Below are 18274 nucleotides of genomic sequence, written 5' to 3'. Positions count from 1 at the left end.
GTTTGACCCGAGTCCGTCGCGTCATGGACCGGGTATGGGGATGGTTACAAAAAAAATTCCGGGTTCGGGTTCGGGTATGGTTTTGGATACAAACCCGTTTACTCGACCCGTATACCCGACCTGCATACCCGTATACCCAGCCCGAGAAATTTTAATAGAATTTTTTATGTAATTTTAGTATTAGTATTGTATTGTTAATGTATGAAAGATTTATCTTATTTGTTTTGAAAATGAGTATAATTTTATTCAATATAATCATATACAACAAGTTTTCGAGATGTGATATTTTATATACTTTGTGTATTTGAGTATTTTAGGAACTTTTTAATCAACTTTTTGTATGTGATATTTTATAATACTATAGACATGAAGTAGTTAAGTTATTTTTCGATATTTTGATTTGGTAACTTATTGAAAAATAATTACAGAATGACTAATCGGGTATACCCGTTTACCCATGGGTAAACCCGAGATCCGATAGTATGTAAGTGTGATGACCCGGAAATTTCTGACCAAATTTAAACTTAATCTTTGTATGATTAACATTTCCGACACGATAAGCAAAGTCTGTAAAACTGAATCTCAAAATTTTTGAACTATTCAAATACCTTTCGGTTGTTCTCGACGATTCGCGAACAATTATATGTATACAGATACATATATATATATATATATATATATATATATATATATATATATATATATATATATATATATATATATATATATATATATATATATATATATACTATAACTTGAAAACGTAACAATGTATTAATTGTTTAATACCGTACATTAAACTTATTGGTTTAAATATTTATTTGAATATATATGATAAGTTGGAATATTAATTGTATGAATAACTTGCGACGTATATTTAAAACGTGTTTATGAATGTTGAAAATATATATTAACTTGGTCATAAAACGATTTGTTATTATATATATATATATATATATATATATATATATATATATATATATATATATATATATATATATATATATCAACAAATAGCGAGACAATAATTTATAAAAGTAAATGACCAAAACACTCGAAAGTTTAAGATACACTTAGAATGATATAGTTTATTGATAATTTAAGACTATATTTTGACAAAGGTACGAGTCACAAAACGTAAATTGCGAGTTTTTTAAGCGTACGAAAATGCGTTCGAGAAACCGGAACCGGGACATAAGTCGAGTGACAACGTACGAGTCATCGGAACGAAAATTACAAGTCAACTATGCACATGAATTTAATATAATATATAATTAATTATTTAAATTATATATATTATATATATATTATATTTAATTATGTCGACAAACAAGAAAACAAAAAATATGTGAGCTGGATCTGACGGCCATGCGATCGCATGGGAAATAGGCATAAAACCCATGCGAGTGCATGGGCTCATGCAAGTGCATGAGATTTGCACTAAAATCTCATGCACTCGCATGGGCATCAAAATCAAGAATTATGGCTATAAATACCAGGTTTCTGCTCGAGTTTTTTTACACTTATATTACTCCCTAAGTATTTATTTATTTATTTATTATTATTATTATTATTATTATTATTATTATTATTATTATTATTATTATTATTATTATTATTATTATTATTATTATTATTAAGATTATTATTATTATTAATCTTAATATTTTTAGTAATATTATACATAAAATATTACGACGAGGTCATGAGCGTGTCACTTTCAAAACAAGCTTCAAACGGGATAGAAATAAGAAAATTATGGGTTATAGCTATGGAGGTTATGGGTAATGTTCATGGGTATTGTTCGCAAGTCAAACCTAGTATTTATCATCTCTGTTGCGTCTACGTACTTTCCTGCAATATTGAATCTCAATATTGATACGTGAGCATTCATATCTTATCTTTTATATATTAATAGTGTATAAATATCTAGTGCTAGAGTATATATTTATACATGCTTGTATGCTAAATTTCATCATTAAATAATTTATAATTAATCACGAATTAAATACATATATTACTGGTACAAGGTATATGATATACATGTTTTCGGAAAGCTGGCGAAAAATCAATAACTTTTCATTTAGAAATCGCGTAATTTCGATGAACCAATCAAAAGATATGGTCAACTGAATTATAATTGACGTTAATTGGAATTGCTTTTGAATCTGCAATTAATATTTAAACAACCTGTTTATGAGATTGATAAAATACTACTAGCCAAGTAAATGAATCCTTATATAAGGCACGTCTCGTTTTGTTGAACAATTGTCAAAATTGACTTTTTGAAATGACTTTTGATAACTTTTGTATGTCGATCTTGAGCATTAGTGTGATGACCCGTCCTTATCCCCCTGGACGAAATCTTCAACATTTGGTTCCATTGCGATGATCGACTCCAAGTAATGTCCTTATCATGAGTAAATGCACAGCGGAAGACTTAACTCGTACCTGAGAATAACATGCTTTAAAAAGTCAACATAAAGTTGGTGAGATATATAGGTTTGTTGCTAACAGCGTTATAACTATGGACCACAAGATTTTATGTCATACATAATACACTTCTCGTGTACGAAAAAGTCGTTGAGCACTCGGTAACCATACTTAACATTTAAATCACAGCAGCATATTCTTAAATAAATCCTACACCGTACCAAGTGTAGTAACGAAACGAAGTACTGTGCAACCGTTTAAAACTGGTCGTCCAGCCCGGTTGGGGTTGTCAGGCCCGATAGATCTATCAACAGGATTCGCGTTTACGCTCCTCACGTAAATATTAGCTACCAAGTATAAAGAAATATGCCATGGTACAACTCAACGTAGAATTTATTTTTGATCACTTGTGTCCATAACGTAAATCATTTATAAAAACAGCGCATGTATTCTCAGCCCAAAAATATTTAAAGTTTAAAAGGAACTATATACTCACCATACTGTATTTTGTAGTAAAAATACATATAACACCATTGATCAATTATAAGGTTGGCCTCGGATTCACGAACCTATATCATTAATATAAATATTAACACCTATAATCTAAATCGAACAAGTTTGCATATTATATCTTAAATTATGTATTTATATATATTTAATTTATAAATTTATTTAAATTAATTAATGGTTATATAGTTATATCAATATTAAAAATACCTAATTTGTTAACAAATGTTAATATAATTAGTATTAAATTTAAAATTCAATAGTTGTTATTAAGGAAACTAATTTAATAATATTGATACCAAAAATATTAACTTTTGATATTAATACCTATTACTTGATAATAATAATTATATCAATTTTTATTAATAATAGGAACATTAATAATAATACTTTTTGTTGATAATAATAATTATACTTTTAATAATAACATTAATATTAATATTCATAATAAGAATAAGAATGATAAAAATAATAATAGTAGTAGTAATAATAATAATAATAATAATAATAATAATAATAATAATAATAATAATAATAATAATGATAATAACAATAATAATGATAACTTTACTGAAAATGATAATTTTAATATTTTTTTTTTAAATATAAAATGATAATAATAATATTAGTAATAACTATAATAACTTTAATAAATATAATGATAAAATATAGTAAGGCTACCTTAATGAAATAAGCTTTCCAAAAAGAATTGACAGAGCCGGGACTCAAACCCGCGACCTCTAGCTAACTCACAAACACCATCAATCGTCCATCTGATTCCATTTTTCTGAATTAAATTACACCTAAATTAACTTATACCCAATTTTTATTCATCATCATCATTTGTTTATGATATCATTTATCTATATCGATATCATCATGCTTATTATTATCGTCACCATCTTAATCGTCAATAACATCGTTGTTACCATCTTCTCAGCTCGATATCCTTTGTCCCAACCGAAACAATTAGTAGTTGAAACTAGGCCCAATAACAACTAGTCAAGATTATAAGTCCATCTAGGATTAAATGGCCCAGAAAAATAAATAATACGGCCTGATTAGAAATTTATAGGCCTATTGCTGATTTCAAAGGATTACGTCCGAATTTAAAGTAACAGAGGTAGGGTTTGGCACGTATGATTGAAGGAACCTGGTCCACCATGAAAATTCAATGACTAATCAGCCAAAAGTGTCGGCCATAAACTGTAAACCGTCCCACCTTTTCTCTTATTGTATAGAAAATTGATAAGGTATTACATAATGTTTTCAAAAGTGTCCCAATTACCAAACTTAATCTGCGAGAATACATATTCTCTTTTTAATTCGCAAACTCCCTTCACAGGAGAAAGGAAACATGGTGTAGTGTTTTACGATTAAAACAGAAAGAGCATGGAGGGGTATAGCTCGAGAGAGAGAAGACAAGAGAAAGGGGGAGATGAGTGTTGTGTTGTTCTTAGTTCCAACAGAACTAGAAGTAACCGGGTTTCGTTGGTGTTCTTGGTTCGTTTACGGTGATGGTTTGCAGCAGTAAAGCTGCTGTAGTAGCGATAGTTCACAACTATAGCAACAAGTGTTTAATGGGTGACGGTTTAGATGGTTTGTGGTGTTCTTTTCGAACCAAAACACAATAGCAACAACAGTGATAGTTTGAATGGTGGTTGAGTGTTATGGTTTATAAAAACAGGAATAGGAACAAGGCAGTTGCAGTATGGGTGATGATAGTCGCTGTTAATCATCTTGGTGGTCTAATGGTTTACGATTTAAATAGAGTGGTAAATTCTCGGGTGGTATTAGGGTGGGTGTTGTGGTGGATTGATGAGCCGATACAGTAACAGAAAATTCATGAGTTTGGGTTTGTGGTTTTTAATCATAAACATAACAGACGTAGTAGTAATATGTGATTATCGATCAGGTTACGAGTGATGATGTGGTCGTGTGTTCGAATGCAAACAACTTGAGGGCCGTGTACGGTGGTGGTGGTTCTTGGATTAGAATAAAAGAGAGAATAAATGGTGGAAACAGAAACATGGCAATATCTTTTATTTTCGGTTAAATTGTTGGATTTCGGTGATAACTGAATGTCTCCGAGTAAACGAATGAATTGTAATACTTATATTCGATCCTATTTTGTTGGCATTGTGACAAGATTGGGACGTGTAACAAAATTGAGACATATTAGTACGAGCAAAGAAAATAAAAATAAAAGAAAGATAAGAAAAGAATAAAGCTTGATAGTGAAATTCAACTGCTTTTGTTATATCCGTGATTAGGTTAAGATTCATACGACTTTTGAGACACAAAAACAAATTATACACAGTTGAAAACGATTTGCAACTTATTCGGTAATGAACTCTCGTTTTTGATTATAAATAATTATTAATAATAATTCTATTAATAATAATAATTAATAATAATAATATTAATAATTATTAATAATAATATTATTAATAATAATTATATTAACAATGATAATATTATTCATAATAATAATGTTAATGATAAGAAAAATGATATTATTATTAATAATACTATTAGTTAAAATAGTAATATTATTAATGATAATAACAACTTGTATATATATTGAATTTCATATTTATATCACAACATTATTAATACTGATTTTAACCATAATATTAATTTTAGTAAAAGAAAAATAATAATAATATTAGTGTAGAAACTATATTTATATACATAATCATATATATCTACATATATATTTATCTATTTTCAAATAGTTGTTCGTGAATCGTCAGGCTGGGTCAAAGGGTAACTGATTATCTGAATATAGATTTCAAACTTTCTAGACTCAACATTACAGATTTTGCTTATCGTGTCGGAAACATATAAAGATTAAGGTTTAAATTTGGTTGGAAATTTCTGGGTCGTTACAGTACCCACCCGTTAAAGAAATTTCGTCCTCGAAATTTGGTAAAGGTCGTCATAGATAACAATAGGAATGTTTTCATGACGAATATGAGGTGATAATGGAGTTTTATCATTATTGAAAGATATAGATAAAACGATTCGGTCATGTGAAGCGTACGAGTGAAGCTATCACAAAAGAGTGAAATGAGTAAATAATTTATTCGTTTCAACCGATGACGCAGTTACTATTGACTTTCGAGATTTAAGGGATTTAAAGAAAATCTTACGTAATAAGATTTGATTCTTCAGCGATCAGAATCTTCTTTGATTTAATGCGGCAATCTGTTTCGATTTCTTTGTCGGATTTTTCACTATAAATCCACTTCCTTTACTTCCTTACTTCCATACCTCTCATCTGCTATCCTTTCTTCCTCAATTCATACTTTAAGTATTCTTTAAAATGCTCCATCCCGTTCTGATTCTTGTTATACTTCTAACTTTCATATCTTCCATTCTTCTCTTACATCTGCCGCCAGAAGAATCTATTCTCTTCTATTATTTCTTTGGAATTATAGTGTTTTTAATTCTCCCGTGTCTTTACGTTGCAATACGTATTGATATACACGGTTTGTAGTTTTTGGGTAATTGTTGGGTGTTATATCTTCCCGTCCTAGTGTCAAGCGAACAATGGTCCGAAATTCTTAGGTATGAAATTTGAAATGAACATAGCTAATGCTCTTAGAAAGAAATGGTAATGGCACGATTTTGATTTGTCACATTACCAGAATATCCTGGAGAGTAGAACTATCAAGATGATATGTTCCTAATATGTTTGAGAATTGATTAGAATGTAAGAGCCGTGTAACATGGCACATGATGATGGTACTGTGAATCATCACCTTCCATTAGAAACTTAACATGACTTACTGTAATATGATGAAGTTGATCAAGTTTCATTATATTATACTAATTCATGCATCAGTTCTCAACACTGCTTCAGAACATTCCTATTTTAAACTCCAAGGTTTTAGAATTTAGAAACTAACACAATTTCTTTTAGGTTGTAACGCAGATATTACAGAGAGATAAATGATCTCGGATAAGAATAGTTGTGACAATATCTCCAGAAATATGGAGAATATGTATAACGGAAGATATGAAGATATCTTATAATATCTAAGATAATATGATGATGAAGAATATCATCTGGAAAGGTTTAGAATAAAGAGTAGGGTTCTTACTAACGGCTTTAGCAGGCACTGAATCATTTGGATCTGTTGAAGACGGGTTTAGTTTTCACGATTTGTTCACGGCCTCCTTCATACTTTGCTCAAACCTGTTTCCAGTTCTCAACCTTCTCTTTTTCGGAGTTTTACCAACACATTGTACTTTATCATCAAACTTTTGACCGTTTAAAGTCGTTTACAGTTTTTGCTGCTTCATCAGCATTTTGAGAACTAGTTCACGGTTCAGGTGTTTTTCAGAAACTTCACATTCGGAGTATAAATTTCTTAGGGATAAACGTTATAGGTATAACTGGAGAAGTGCTACGAGATTTTCAAAATACTAATTGCGGATTCCGCCGAAGAGATAATGAGCTGCTGGTATATCTGCTGATGATGTCGTGGGATATAAAAGGTTCTCTGGTAACGACGGCGCAAGGACAAGGTGTATATATCGAGGTTATAATAAGACTGATTTTACTGAGGAGTCGAAATTAACTTGCTGGAGCTGTGACAAAATTGGCTACTTTGGAAAAGAATCGTAAAGTTGTTTTTGCTAATAAATGGCAAAGGATTCAACACAAGTACGTGTTAAACTATGAATTTGGGCTCGAGAGTTTTTCAGGTGCATAAATCTTTTCTTCCATAGATGAGGTACGGTTGGTTCAACTTCTCGATTGAGGTATTTTCAAGAATTATGAAAGATTTGAACGCGGATTGTAATTGTCGAGGTACCAATGAGGTTTAAGGTGAAATCAAGTGGCAAACTTGAAGAATTGTTTAGTTTCATATGTTATAATCAGCATTTTAACTCATTTTAATTGTCCCAAGTTAGCAGTCCAATAGTCCGATTGTCCAATGGTCCAATAAATATATATAAATTAGATATATAATATTCGAATTACTTAATACGTGTCGTGACCCATGTACCGGTCTCGGTGTCGATCACAACTCAAAGTATATATATATTTTGGAATCCACCTCGACCCTGTATAGCCAACTATAGAGTGTCTATGATCGTTCCGAAATATATATATATATATGGGTCGATATGATAAGTCGAAACCTTGTATACGTGTCCCATTATTTATAATGCGTAAAATAAATAAATATATATCATGACCCACTATACAACGTGTTGTCTCAGAATTTATCCGACGTATTGTTGTACATGTGTCCCGACGGTAGGTAAAGTGCGGAAATTAAATAACAATAAATAAAATTGCGAGAATGTAAATTGCGATAAATTAAATGTTAATCAGTTAGCTGAGAACAGTTAGCCGGAACAGTTAGCGTGGAATCTTAACAATATTCATCATAGTTAATTCGTGTGTTTCTAACCAATTTTTAATTTGTCCAATGTTTCTTCTTTATGCCACTTGTTGGATTCGGATAGGTAAAAATCCAAATATGAAATGGAAATGGTTAATCTGGGATGAACGGATACGTATATCGGTGATAGGATAGCAATTAACCGTTGAATCAGATTCGAAGAATGTACAATGTAACTTATTAATGTGAAATCTAAATATTCCTCGGGTACTACCTACCCGTTAAAATATTTTCATCATTAATAGTTCGTACGGAAGAATTTTTAATTACAATATACTTGCATATATCTTTTCATCGGATATAATCATGGATTTAATGAGTCAATAGGATATTAACTTATTTGGTTCATCGTTAATACTAGATTACATAGTCTCTAAAACATTAGAGATTACATAATCGCCATGTCGGACGAAGATAAATGAGGTAGAACGATACGTAAAGCGAAGATTTTCGATGTAGAACGATATGTAGAACGAAGATCATACTTGAAGTACAGATGGTGATATTGAGGTTTATGACGCGGTTGTGGTTTGGGGGTGACAAGGGTACTTTTGACGTTGATAATGGTGGTACTGATTATGCTGCTGGTGTTTGTAACTTTCGCACCATATTTTCCAAGACCGTCACGCGAGCGCGAAGTTCGTTAACTTCTACTAGTATACCGGGATGATTGGCGATTGGAGCGAGCGAATGAATAAGATTCGTGATATGGGGTATTATATAATCGTGACGAGATACTTTAGAAATGAGAGAGAAAATGGTTTCTCGAACATGTTCGCCGGTAAGTGCTTCAGGTTCATCGCTAAGAGGGCAATTTGGTGGATGGAAGGGATCACCCTCTTCTTGTCTCCAATAATTTAGTATATTACGAACCCATCCCCAATTCATCCAGAATAGATGATGGGAAATTGGTTGATCCATTCCTGTGACGCTGCCTTCGGAGCCCGAATGGAAATCCATGTCGGCGTAGCTGTCGGAGTCGGAGGAATTCGAACTAGATGCGGAATTCATCTTGTATAGTCGGGGAAATGAATTTTTGGTATGAAATAGATTATAGGAGTTATATTTGGTATTCTTCAATACATAATTTACATATGTATATATAATACCAAAATCCCGTAAATTACGGAGAATCTTTGAAAAGATGTCAGACAAAGGTAACAATAACAGATATGTTAAAATATGAATTTTGTCCATACACTATCGATGCACTAAATGCAGTAAGACGTGTCTAGACTTACGAATGATAAGCAGGTAATTTTCTAAGGATGATAAGCAGATAATTTCCGGCTAGGAATGATAAGCAAAACTTTTGACATGAATACACGGTCAAAGTCCAGACTCACTAATGTATCCTAACAACTTATCAGTTAGACACACTAATGCAGACCTGGTTCGCTAAGACCACCGCTCTGATACCACCTGTGATGACCCGTCCTTATCCCCCTGGACGAAATCTTCAACATTTGGTTCCATTGCGATGATCGACTCCAAGTAATGTCCTTATCATGAGTAAATGCACAGCGGAAGACTTAACTCGTACCTGAGAATAACATGCTTTAAAAAGTCAACATAAAGTTGGTGGGATATATAGGTTTGTTGCTAACAGCGTTATAACTATGGACCACAAGATTTTATGTCATACATAATACACTTCTCGTGTACGAAAAAGTCGTTGAGCACTCGGTAACCATACTTAACATTTAAATCACAGCAGCATATTCTTAAATAAACCCTACACCGTACCAAGTGTAGTAACGAAACGAAGTACTGTGCAACCGTTTAAAACTGGTCGTCCAGCCCGGTTGGGGTTGTCAGGCCCGATAGATCTATCAACAGGATTCGCGTTTACGCTCCTCACGTAAATATTAGCTACCAAGTATAAAGAAATATGCCATGGTACAACTCAACGTAGGATTTATTTTTGATCACTTGTGTCCATAACGTAAATCATTTATAAAAACAGCGCATGTATTCTCAGCCCAAAAATATTTAAAGTTTAAAAGGAACTATATACTCACCATACTGTATTTTGTAGTAAAAATACATATAACACCATTGATCAATTATAAGGTTGGCCTCGGATTCACGAACCTATATCATTAATATAAATATTAACACCTATAATCTAAATCGAACAAGTTTGCATATTATATCTTAAATTATGTATTTATATATATTTAATTTATAAATTTATTTAAATTAATTAATGGTTATATAGTTATATCAATATTAAAAATACCTAATTTGTTAACAAATGTTAATATAATTAGTATTAAATTTAAAATTCAATAGTTGTTATTAAGGAAACTAATTTAATAATATTGATACAAAAATATTAACTTTTGATATTAATACCTATTACTTGATAATAATAATTATATCAATTTTTATTAATAATAGGAACATTAATAATAATACTTTTTGTTGATAATAATAATTATACTTTTAATAATAACATTAATATTAATATTCATAATAAGAATAAGAATGATAAAAATAATAATAGTAGTAGTAATAATAATAATAATAATAATAATAATAATAATAATAATAATAATAATAATAATAATAATAATAATAATAATAATAATAATGATAATAACAATAATAATGATAACTTTACTGAAAATGATAATTTTAATATTTTTTTTTAATATATAAAATGATAATAATAATATTAGTAATAACTATAATAACTTTAATAAATATAATGATAAAATATAGTAAGGCTACCTTAATGAAATAAGCTTTCCAAAAAGAATTGACAGAGCCGGGACTCAAACCCGCGACCTCTAGCTAACTCACAAACACCATCAATCGTCCATCTGATTCCATTTTTCTGAATTAAATTACACCTAAATTAACTTATACCCAATTTTTATTCATCATCATCATTTGTTTATGATATCATTTATCTATATCGATATCATCATGCTTATTATTATCGTCACCATCTTAATCGTCAATAACATCGTTGTTACCATCTTCTCAGCTCGATATCCTTTGTCCCAACCGAAACAATTAGTAGTTGAAACTAGGCCCAATAACAACTAGTCAAGATTATAAGTCCATCTAGGATTAAATGGCCCAGAAAAATAAATAATACGGCCTGATTAGAAATTTATAGGCCTATTGCTGATTTCAAAGGATTACGTCCGAATTTAAAGTAACAGAGGTAGGGTTTGGCACGTATGATTGAAGGAACCTGGTCCACCATGAAAATTCAATGACTAATCAGCCAAAAGTGTCGGCCATAAACTGTAAACCGTCCCACCTTTTCTCTTATTGTATAGAAAATTGATAAGGTATTACATAATGTTTTCAAAAGTGTCCCAATTACCAAACTTAATCTGCGAGAATACATATTCTCTTTTTAATTCGCAAACTCCCTTCACAGGAGAAAGGAAACATGGTGTAGTGTTTTACGATTAAAACAGAAAGAGCATGGAGGGGTATAGCTCGAGAGAGAGAAGACAAGAGAAAGGGGGAGATGAGTGTTGTGTTGTTCTTAGTTCCAACAGAACTAGAAGTAATCGGGTTTCGTTGGTGTTCTTGGTTCGTTTACGGTGATGGTTTGCAGCAGTAAAGCTGCTGTAGTAGCGATAGTTCACAACTATAGCAACAAGTGTTTAATGGGTGACGGTTTAGATGGTTTGTGGTGTTCTTTTCGAACCAAAACACAATAGCAACAACAGTGATAGTTTGAATGGTGGTTGAGTGTTATGGTTTATAAAAACAGGAATAGGAACAAGGCAGTTGCAGTATGGGTGATGATAGTCGCTGTTAATCATCTTGGTGGTCTAATGGTTTACGATTTAAATAGAGTGGTAAATTCTCGGGTGGTATTAGGGTGGGTGTTGTGGTGGATTGATGAGCCGATACAGTAACAGAAAATTCATGAGTTTGGGTTTGTGGTTTTTAATCATAAACATAACAGACGTAGTAGTAATATGTGATTATCGATCAGGTTACGAGTGATGATGTAGTCGTGTGTTCGAATGCAAACAACTTGAGGGTCGTGTACGGTGGTGGTGGTTCTTGGATTAGAATAAAAGAGAGAATAGATGGTGGAAACAGAAACATGGCAATATCTTTTATTTTCGGTTAAATTGTTGGATTTCGGTGATAACTGAATGTCTCCGAGTAAACGAATGAATTGTAATACTTATATTCGATCCTATTTTGTTGGCATTGTGACAAGATTGGGACGTGTAACAAAATTGAGACATATTAGTACGAGCAAAGAAAAAATAAATAAAAGAAAGATAAGAAAAGAATAAAGCTTGATAGTGAAATTCAACTGCTTTTGTTATATCCGTGATTAGGTTAAGATTCATACGACTTTTGAGACACAAAAACAAATTATACACAGTTGAAAACGATTTGCAACTTATTCGGTAATGAACTCTCGTTTTTGATTATAAATAATTATTAATAATAATTCTATTAATAATAATAATTAATAATAATAATATTAATAATTATTAATAATAATATTATTAATAATAATTATATTAACAATGATAATATTATTCATAATAATAATGTTAATGATAAGAAAAATGATATTATTATTAATAATACTATTAGTTAAAATAGTAATATTATTAATGATAATAACAACTTGTATATATATTGAATTTCATATTTATATCACAACATTATTAATACTGATTTTAACCATAATATTAATTTTAGTAAAAGAAAAATAATAATAATATTAGTATAGAAACTATATTTATATACATAATCATATATATCTACATATATATTTATCTATTTTCAAATAGTTGTTCATGAATCGTCAGGCTGGGTCAAAGGGTAACTGATTATCTGAATATAGATTTCAAACTTTCTAGACTCAACATTACAGATTTTGCTTATCGTGTCGGAAACATATAAAGATTAAGGTTTAAATTTGGTTGGAAATTTCCGGGTCGTTACAATTAGGATTGTGATACACTATAACCCAACCTAGTTTATTAGACATGTATTGACCAACATATGTTCTCTAGGTTGAGATCTACGGTTAATCTTGCATTCCGAGTTACGGTCACTTTTTGATGAATGACCTTATGTGCTGCTAAAGTGAGTTTCATTTGCTCACTTTTTAATTGCTTTTGCAATCTATATTTTTGGGCTGAGAATACATGCACTTTATTTTAAACACAATGGATACAAGTACATACTAAATTCTACACTGAGTTCGAACCGAAAATCCCTTAGCTTTGGTAACTAGTAACTGCCGGTTATAAGAACTGGTGAACGCGAGTAGTTATATATGGATCCATAGGGCTTGATATCCCCGTCCGAGCTAGAGCGCTAGCATTTTAACAGACGTATGCTATTTGAGAAGCGTACACGTTGGTTTGCGTGTATTATTAAGATGATTATACAAAGGGTACAAATTATATATACGTTAAGTTTAGTTACCAGGGTGCTCAATTTCGTAGAATATTTTGATAAACGTTTCTGGATGAAACAACTGAAAACTTGTGATTCACCTTTATATACAGATTATGCGCAACATTAAAACTATGAACTCACCAACCTTTGTGTTGACACTTTTAAGCATGTTTATTCTCAGATTTTTAGAAGTCTTCCGCTGTTTGCTTATATGTGATACAAGCTATGTGCATGAATTCATACATGCTTTATTCAAGAAAACTTTGCATTCACAAAATCATCACCGTGTATCTTATTTTGACTTCATTGTCAACGGATGTATTATGGTAAACTATTATTTATGGTGATTGTCTATATGTAGAAATCATTAAACGTTGAAAACCTTAGAAATTGATATTCATTTATTGTGTACCTTTTGAAAATAATGCAATGTTTACAAAACGTATCATATAGAGGTCAAATACCTCGCAATGAAATCAATGAATGACGTGTTCGTCCATATGGATTTGGAGCGATCGTCACAGTAAGTAAATGGGGATCCGACGAGTTTCGGGCCGAGTTTGGGGCGGGGTTTATTAATCGGGTTCGGGTCTGGGATTACCTAAACTCGACCCTAACCCGACCCGATGACATCCCTAGTTACAATCATAAAGAATTCAAAAACATTAAAACATGCACAATGAAAAAAAAAAATGTCCTTTATGAAGTAATTTTTTTTTCCCGGCAAAATAACTAAAACTCATATAGAAACGTGGTCGTTTTTCGAAGGAAAACGCCCTCAACAGAATACAAAAGAAATGGGAAAACGAGGAAACTCGCACCTAAAAAGTGATCATCTAAACATAAACTATCTATAAACAAGTCTCCCCTAATAACCCGAAAAACCTTAAAACAAACTAACAAATACTAAATCAAATACTACACGATAATAACATAACCAAGCCAAACGAACTAAGTGAAATCAACAAATGGAAAAAAGTAACCACGAGACAAATCCAACCTATCAACCTTTATGTCCCGCCTTTTATGAAGTAAATGGCTCACAAAAGATTCTGATATTTATATGGTTTGGTCCCATAGAGTTGGGCCCAATAAATATAAACATCTTATGTCTAAAAGGGTTAGGCCCTAAACCAATGCTACATTGTTGGATTAAAGTTAAAAATAGGCTACAAACTTACACAAATGTACCGATGTCGCCCCCAAACCCATTTCCGTCCTACTGTCGCCTACAAACTTATAAAAAATGTGCTGATGTTAACATTTCGTTACCGGTTACCTGCTGAACCGGTAAAGTTAATTATTTAACTTTTTTTATTCATTTTATATGTCCCGATGTCGCCCATATACTTTCAGTTGTGTCCTGATGTCGCTCATATACTTTCAGTTATGTCCCGATGTCGCCCATATACTTTCAGTTCTGTTTCGATGTATCACCGACGTGTCATGACTACTTAGAAGCCACGTAATCAACCATTTTGGTTGACGGTTAAAAAAGTATTTTGTTTATATTAGCACATTTTTTATAAGTTTGTAGGCGACAGTAGGACGTAAATGAGTTTGTGGGCGACATCGGTACATTAGTGTAAATTTGTAGCCTATTTTTGGCTTTAACCCTACATTGTTCAATAACTTTTTGTTGTATTGTGATTTCTTTTAGCAATTAGCACACAACGTTTGTTTATTTATTTTGTGGGTATAACTTTTGTTTTATTTGACAGTTCAAGGTATCTATTTTTCGTAAAAAAAATATCGGTCAACAGAAGGTTGTCTTAGCCGGTTGTAAGAATCAACAGAGAATCAGTAGCTGTTTCTTTTTCAGAGATAAAAACTAACCTTGCCTTTCAAAAAAAAAAAAAAAAGCTAAGCTCACACTGCACAACCTTAATTGGTCAACAAGGAATCACTAGCTGTTTATTTTTTTCCATTTCAAGTGAATAGTTGCTACATACTCACAGAACCAATCACTGACCAATACACAACAAAACGACAACAACTTTCAATCTCAGTCAAAAACTCAAGTCTTGATGTTTTATAAATTTCAATTCATTAGATTCAGTTCATTACAACAACAAAAACAACCCCACTCTCCTCTGTTTCAATTATGAGTTTGTGGTACCAACAAGTTAAGCTAAGTTAACATGTATGTTTAATATACAGTCAACCTCCTTTATCTAGATATAATAAGCTGAACTATTATCATTCACTTAATAAATTGATATTTGATTATTTTCACAATTTTTATTTTTTGTCTCAGGGAAAACAACAACCCACTTGACCTCAACATTTTTCCGTTTAACAACAGAGATCATGGCAAACAAACACTTGATGACTCTTCTTCTTATGCAGCTCTAGGTACATACATACTAGTATACTACCATACTCCTTTCATTTTCAATTCTTTTCTTGTCAAAAATAAAATAACATAAATTAATGTTCATTACTTAACTTCATCAAAAAGATGCTATAGTTAGCATTGTAATGTATCATATGCTTTACTCCTGAAAGTATTTTTTTAAGGGTGGCTATTATTAGCTAGGATTGGTGTGTTAATAAAATTCAGTGTAATAAAATATAACATGTGGGCTAGCTAGTATGTTGCAAGCCCAGTGTGTTAGCCCAGATTGATCTCTTCATGTATTTTCCAATTTTTGCACAATTTAGTGAAAAATTTATATTAATCTAATTCCTTATTTTTTGCAAAAAAAAAAAAAAAAAAAAAAAAAAAAAAAAAAATAGTACAGTAAGTAGCTAGAGAAATGAAGTAATTAATAGTAAATATTAATATATAACACATGAAAAGTCATATCAATGTTTGGTTTTGAATAAATTTAAAATTAAAATTTGTGTGTGTTAAGTTTGTGATTTTTGATGATATGATATTTAGGAGTCATCAGGAAAAAGAAAAAGGCCTTTAAAAAGCAGGATAAAAGTGTGAATAAGGTGTATGAATGTAGGTTTTGTTCCCTTAAGTTTTTCAAGTCAGAAGCTCTTGGGGGACACATGAACCGCCATCGCAAAGGTACCTACTTAGATATTTATAGAAACCTAACTATAAAAAACCATGCTCAATAATCTTTGCTTTAATGATTTCAACCCATCATATATATATCAAACCTACAGTATACATGTCTTGCATGTCCATGTTTTTGTCTTTAGGTTTCACCCTATCACTGCTTTAAATTTATATTAAATATTAAATTAATTATTTGATGTTGTTTAGTGCTATTTTTATGGTATGTTGTGAATTTGTGATGTCAGCGTAAAAGTAGCCTCAATATTAGTACTAGGAGACTAGGAGAATATCTAATTTAACATTTTGAAGTTTAAATTATGATTAATTGTTTTATAAACTATAATTTAACATTTTGAAGGTTTAAACTATGATTAAGTATAGAATTCTTTTTTAATACTTATTTTTGGTACATGAATGGGCGTTATTCATGGTATTTCTGAATTATATTATACATATGAAATTATGAAATTAAGTTAAATAAAATAAAATAAACAAAGAGTTGTTGGGCTTTATGGTTAACATCTTTCAGTCTTCAATATAGTATAATCAAATAATCATTTGACAATGACCTACTATTTGTTGTGATGGTTTGATCAGAAAAGGAGATGGAGGAACTAAACCGAGCTCGTCAACTGGTTTTTAGCAAAGATAATCATCTACCGCAACTCCCTCACCAACTAGGGTACGTATATTAATATATTATATCCACATATTCTTTTATTTGTAGATATAATTAATGAAATGTATATATGTAATGATGTTCTAAACCTAAGTTAAGTATTTTTGTGTCATAAATGAAGTGGACAACCAGTGGTACATGGAGGGTTTCATCATTCAACAATGGGAACTACACTTTATCCCACAATACTCTTCTCCGGTACTCCGACAACCGTTTTACCACCACCACCACCACAACAAACGCCACCACATATGTACACTTCATCAACATCGCAACTAATTAACAACAACCACCCCTACTCGTCACAGTATCCGATAAACGACTACTTTGTACCACACTTTCATTTCACCAACAATCCACCACCACCTTTTAGCTTCCCAAATATAACCGGAACAAGCATCCAACCACCACCACCGCCACCGGAAAGTAGTACGAATCACACATGCATTAGTGCACTTGTTGGACAAAGTTTCACACTTGAAGGAAGTAATACTGGTCGAGACATGTCACTGCATCTCTAGTCAATCGATAGTTAATATATTAGTTATAACTCTTAAAAAAGTTTATATTATTAATTTTGTTATTCAAGTTTAATTTATTTATGCTTTAGGGGTAATTGTAAAAATTCTAAAGTAGGGACTAGTGAGGGAAAATGTGAAGTTGTGGTTTTCAACTGAAAGTCAGTCCTCTACCTTTTTTTGGATATCAATTTTATGTTTCCTAGTTGCATGGGGATTGTGTCTTCAGTTCCAAACACCGTTTTATCATATCTTTTTGTCTTTTCATTTGCTAAATTAATGCTTGTGA

The 18274-nt window shown here is 31.3% G+C and overlaps 1 protein-coding gene across 1 annotated transcript; it reads left to right on the top strand.

Annotated features, from left to right (window-relative positions):
• The first annotated feature begins 11935 nt into the window (after positions 1-11935).
• Positions 11936-17988, top strand: LOC139855212 (zinc finger protein JAGGED-like). Its single transcript, XM_071844450.1, has 8 exons — positions 11936-12024; positions 12106-12193; positions 12334-12469; positions 15433-15499; positions 16030-16127; positions 16663-16794; positions 17386-17470; positions 17589-17988. Exons 1-8 carry the CDS (start codon positions 11936-11938, stop codon positions 17986-17988), a joined length of 1095 nt encoding a protein of 364 aa, XP_071700551.1.
• Positions 17989-18274: the final 286 nt, after the last annotated feature.

This window comes from Rutidosis leptorrhynchoides, chromosome 6 (genome assembly GCF_046630445.1).
Source record: "Rutidosis leptorrhynchoides isolate AG116_Rl617_1_P2 chromosome 6, CSIRO_AGI_Rlap_v1, whole genome shotgun sequence".
Classification (NCBI taxonomy): Eukaryota; Viridiplantae; Streptophyta; class Magnoliopsida; order Asterales; family Asteraceae; genus Rutidosis; species Rutidosis leptorrhynchoides.
This window is presented reverse-complemented; position numbering and strand designations above follow the sequence as displayed.

Excerpts from the sequence above, each read along its gene's own strand:
- LOC139855212 (XM_071844450.1), top strand. The coding sequence starts at position 11,936 with ATGGTTTGCAGCAGTAAAGCTGCTGTAGTAGCGATAGTTCACAACTAT. Across the intron at positions 15,500-16,029 it reads GTTTTATTTGACAGTTCAAG|GGAAAACAACAACCCACTTG; the intron begins GTATCTATTTTT and ends TTTTTGTCTCAG. Across the intron at positions 16,128-16,662 it reads TTCTTCTTATGCAGCTCTAG|TCATCAGGAAAAAGAAAAAG; the intron begins GTACATACATAC and ends GATATTTAGGAG.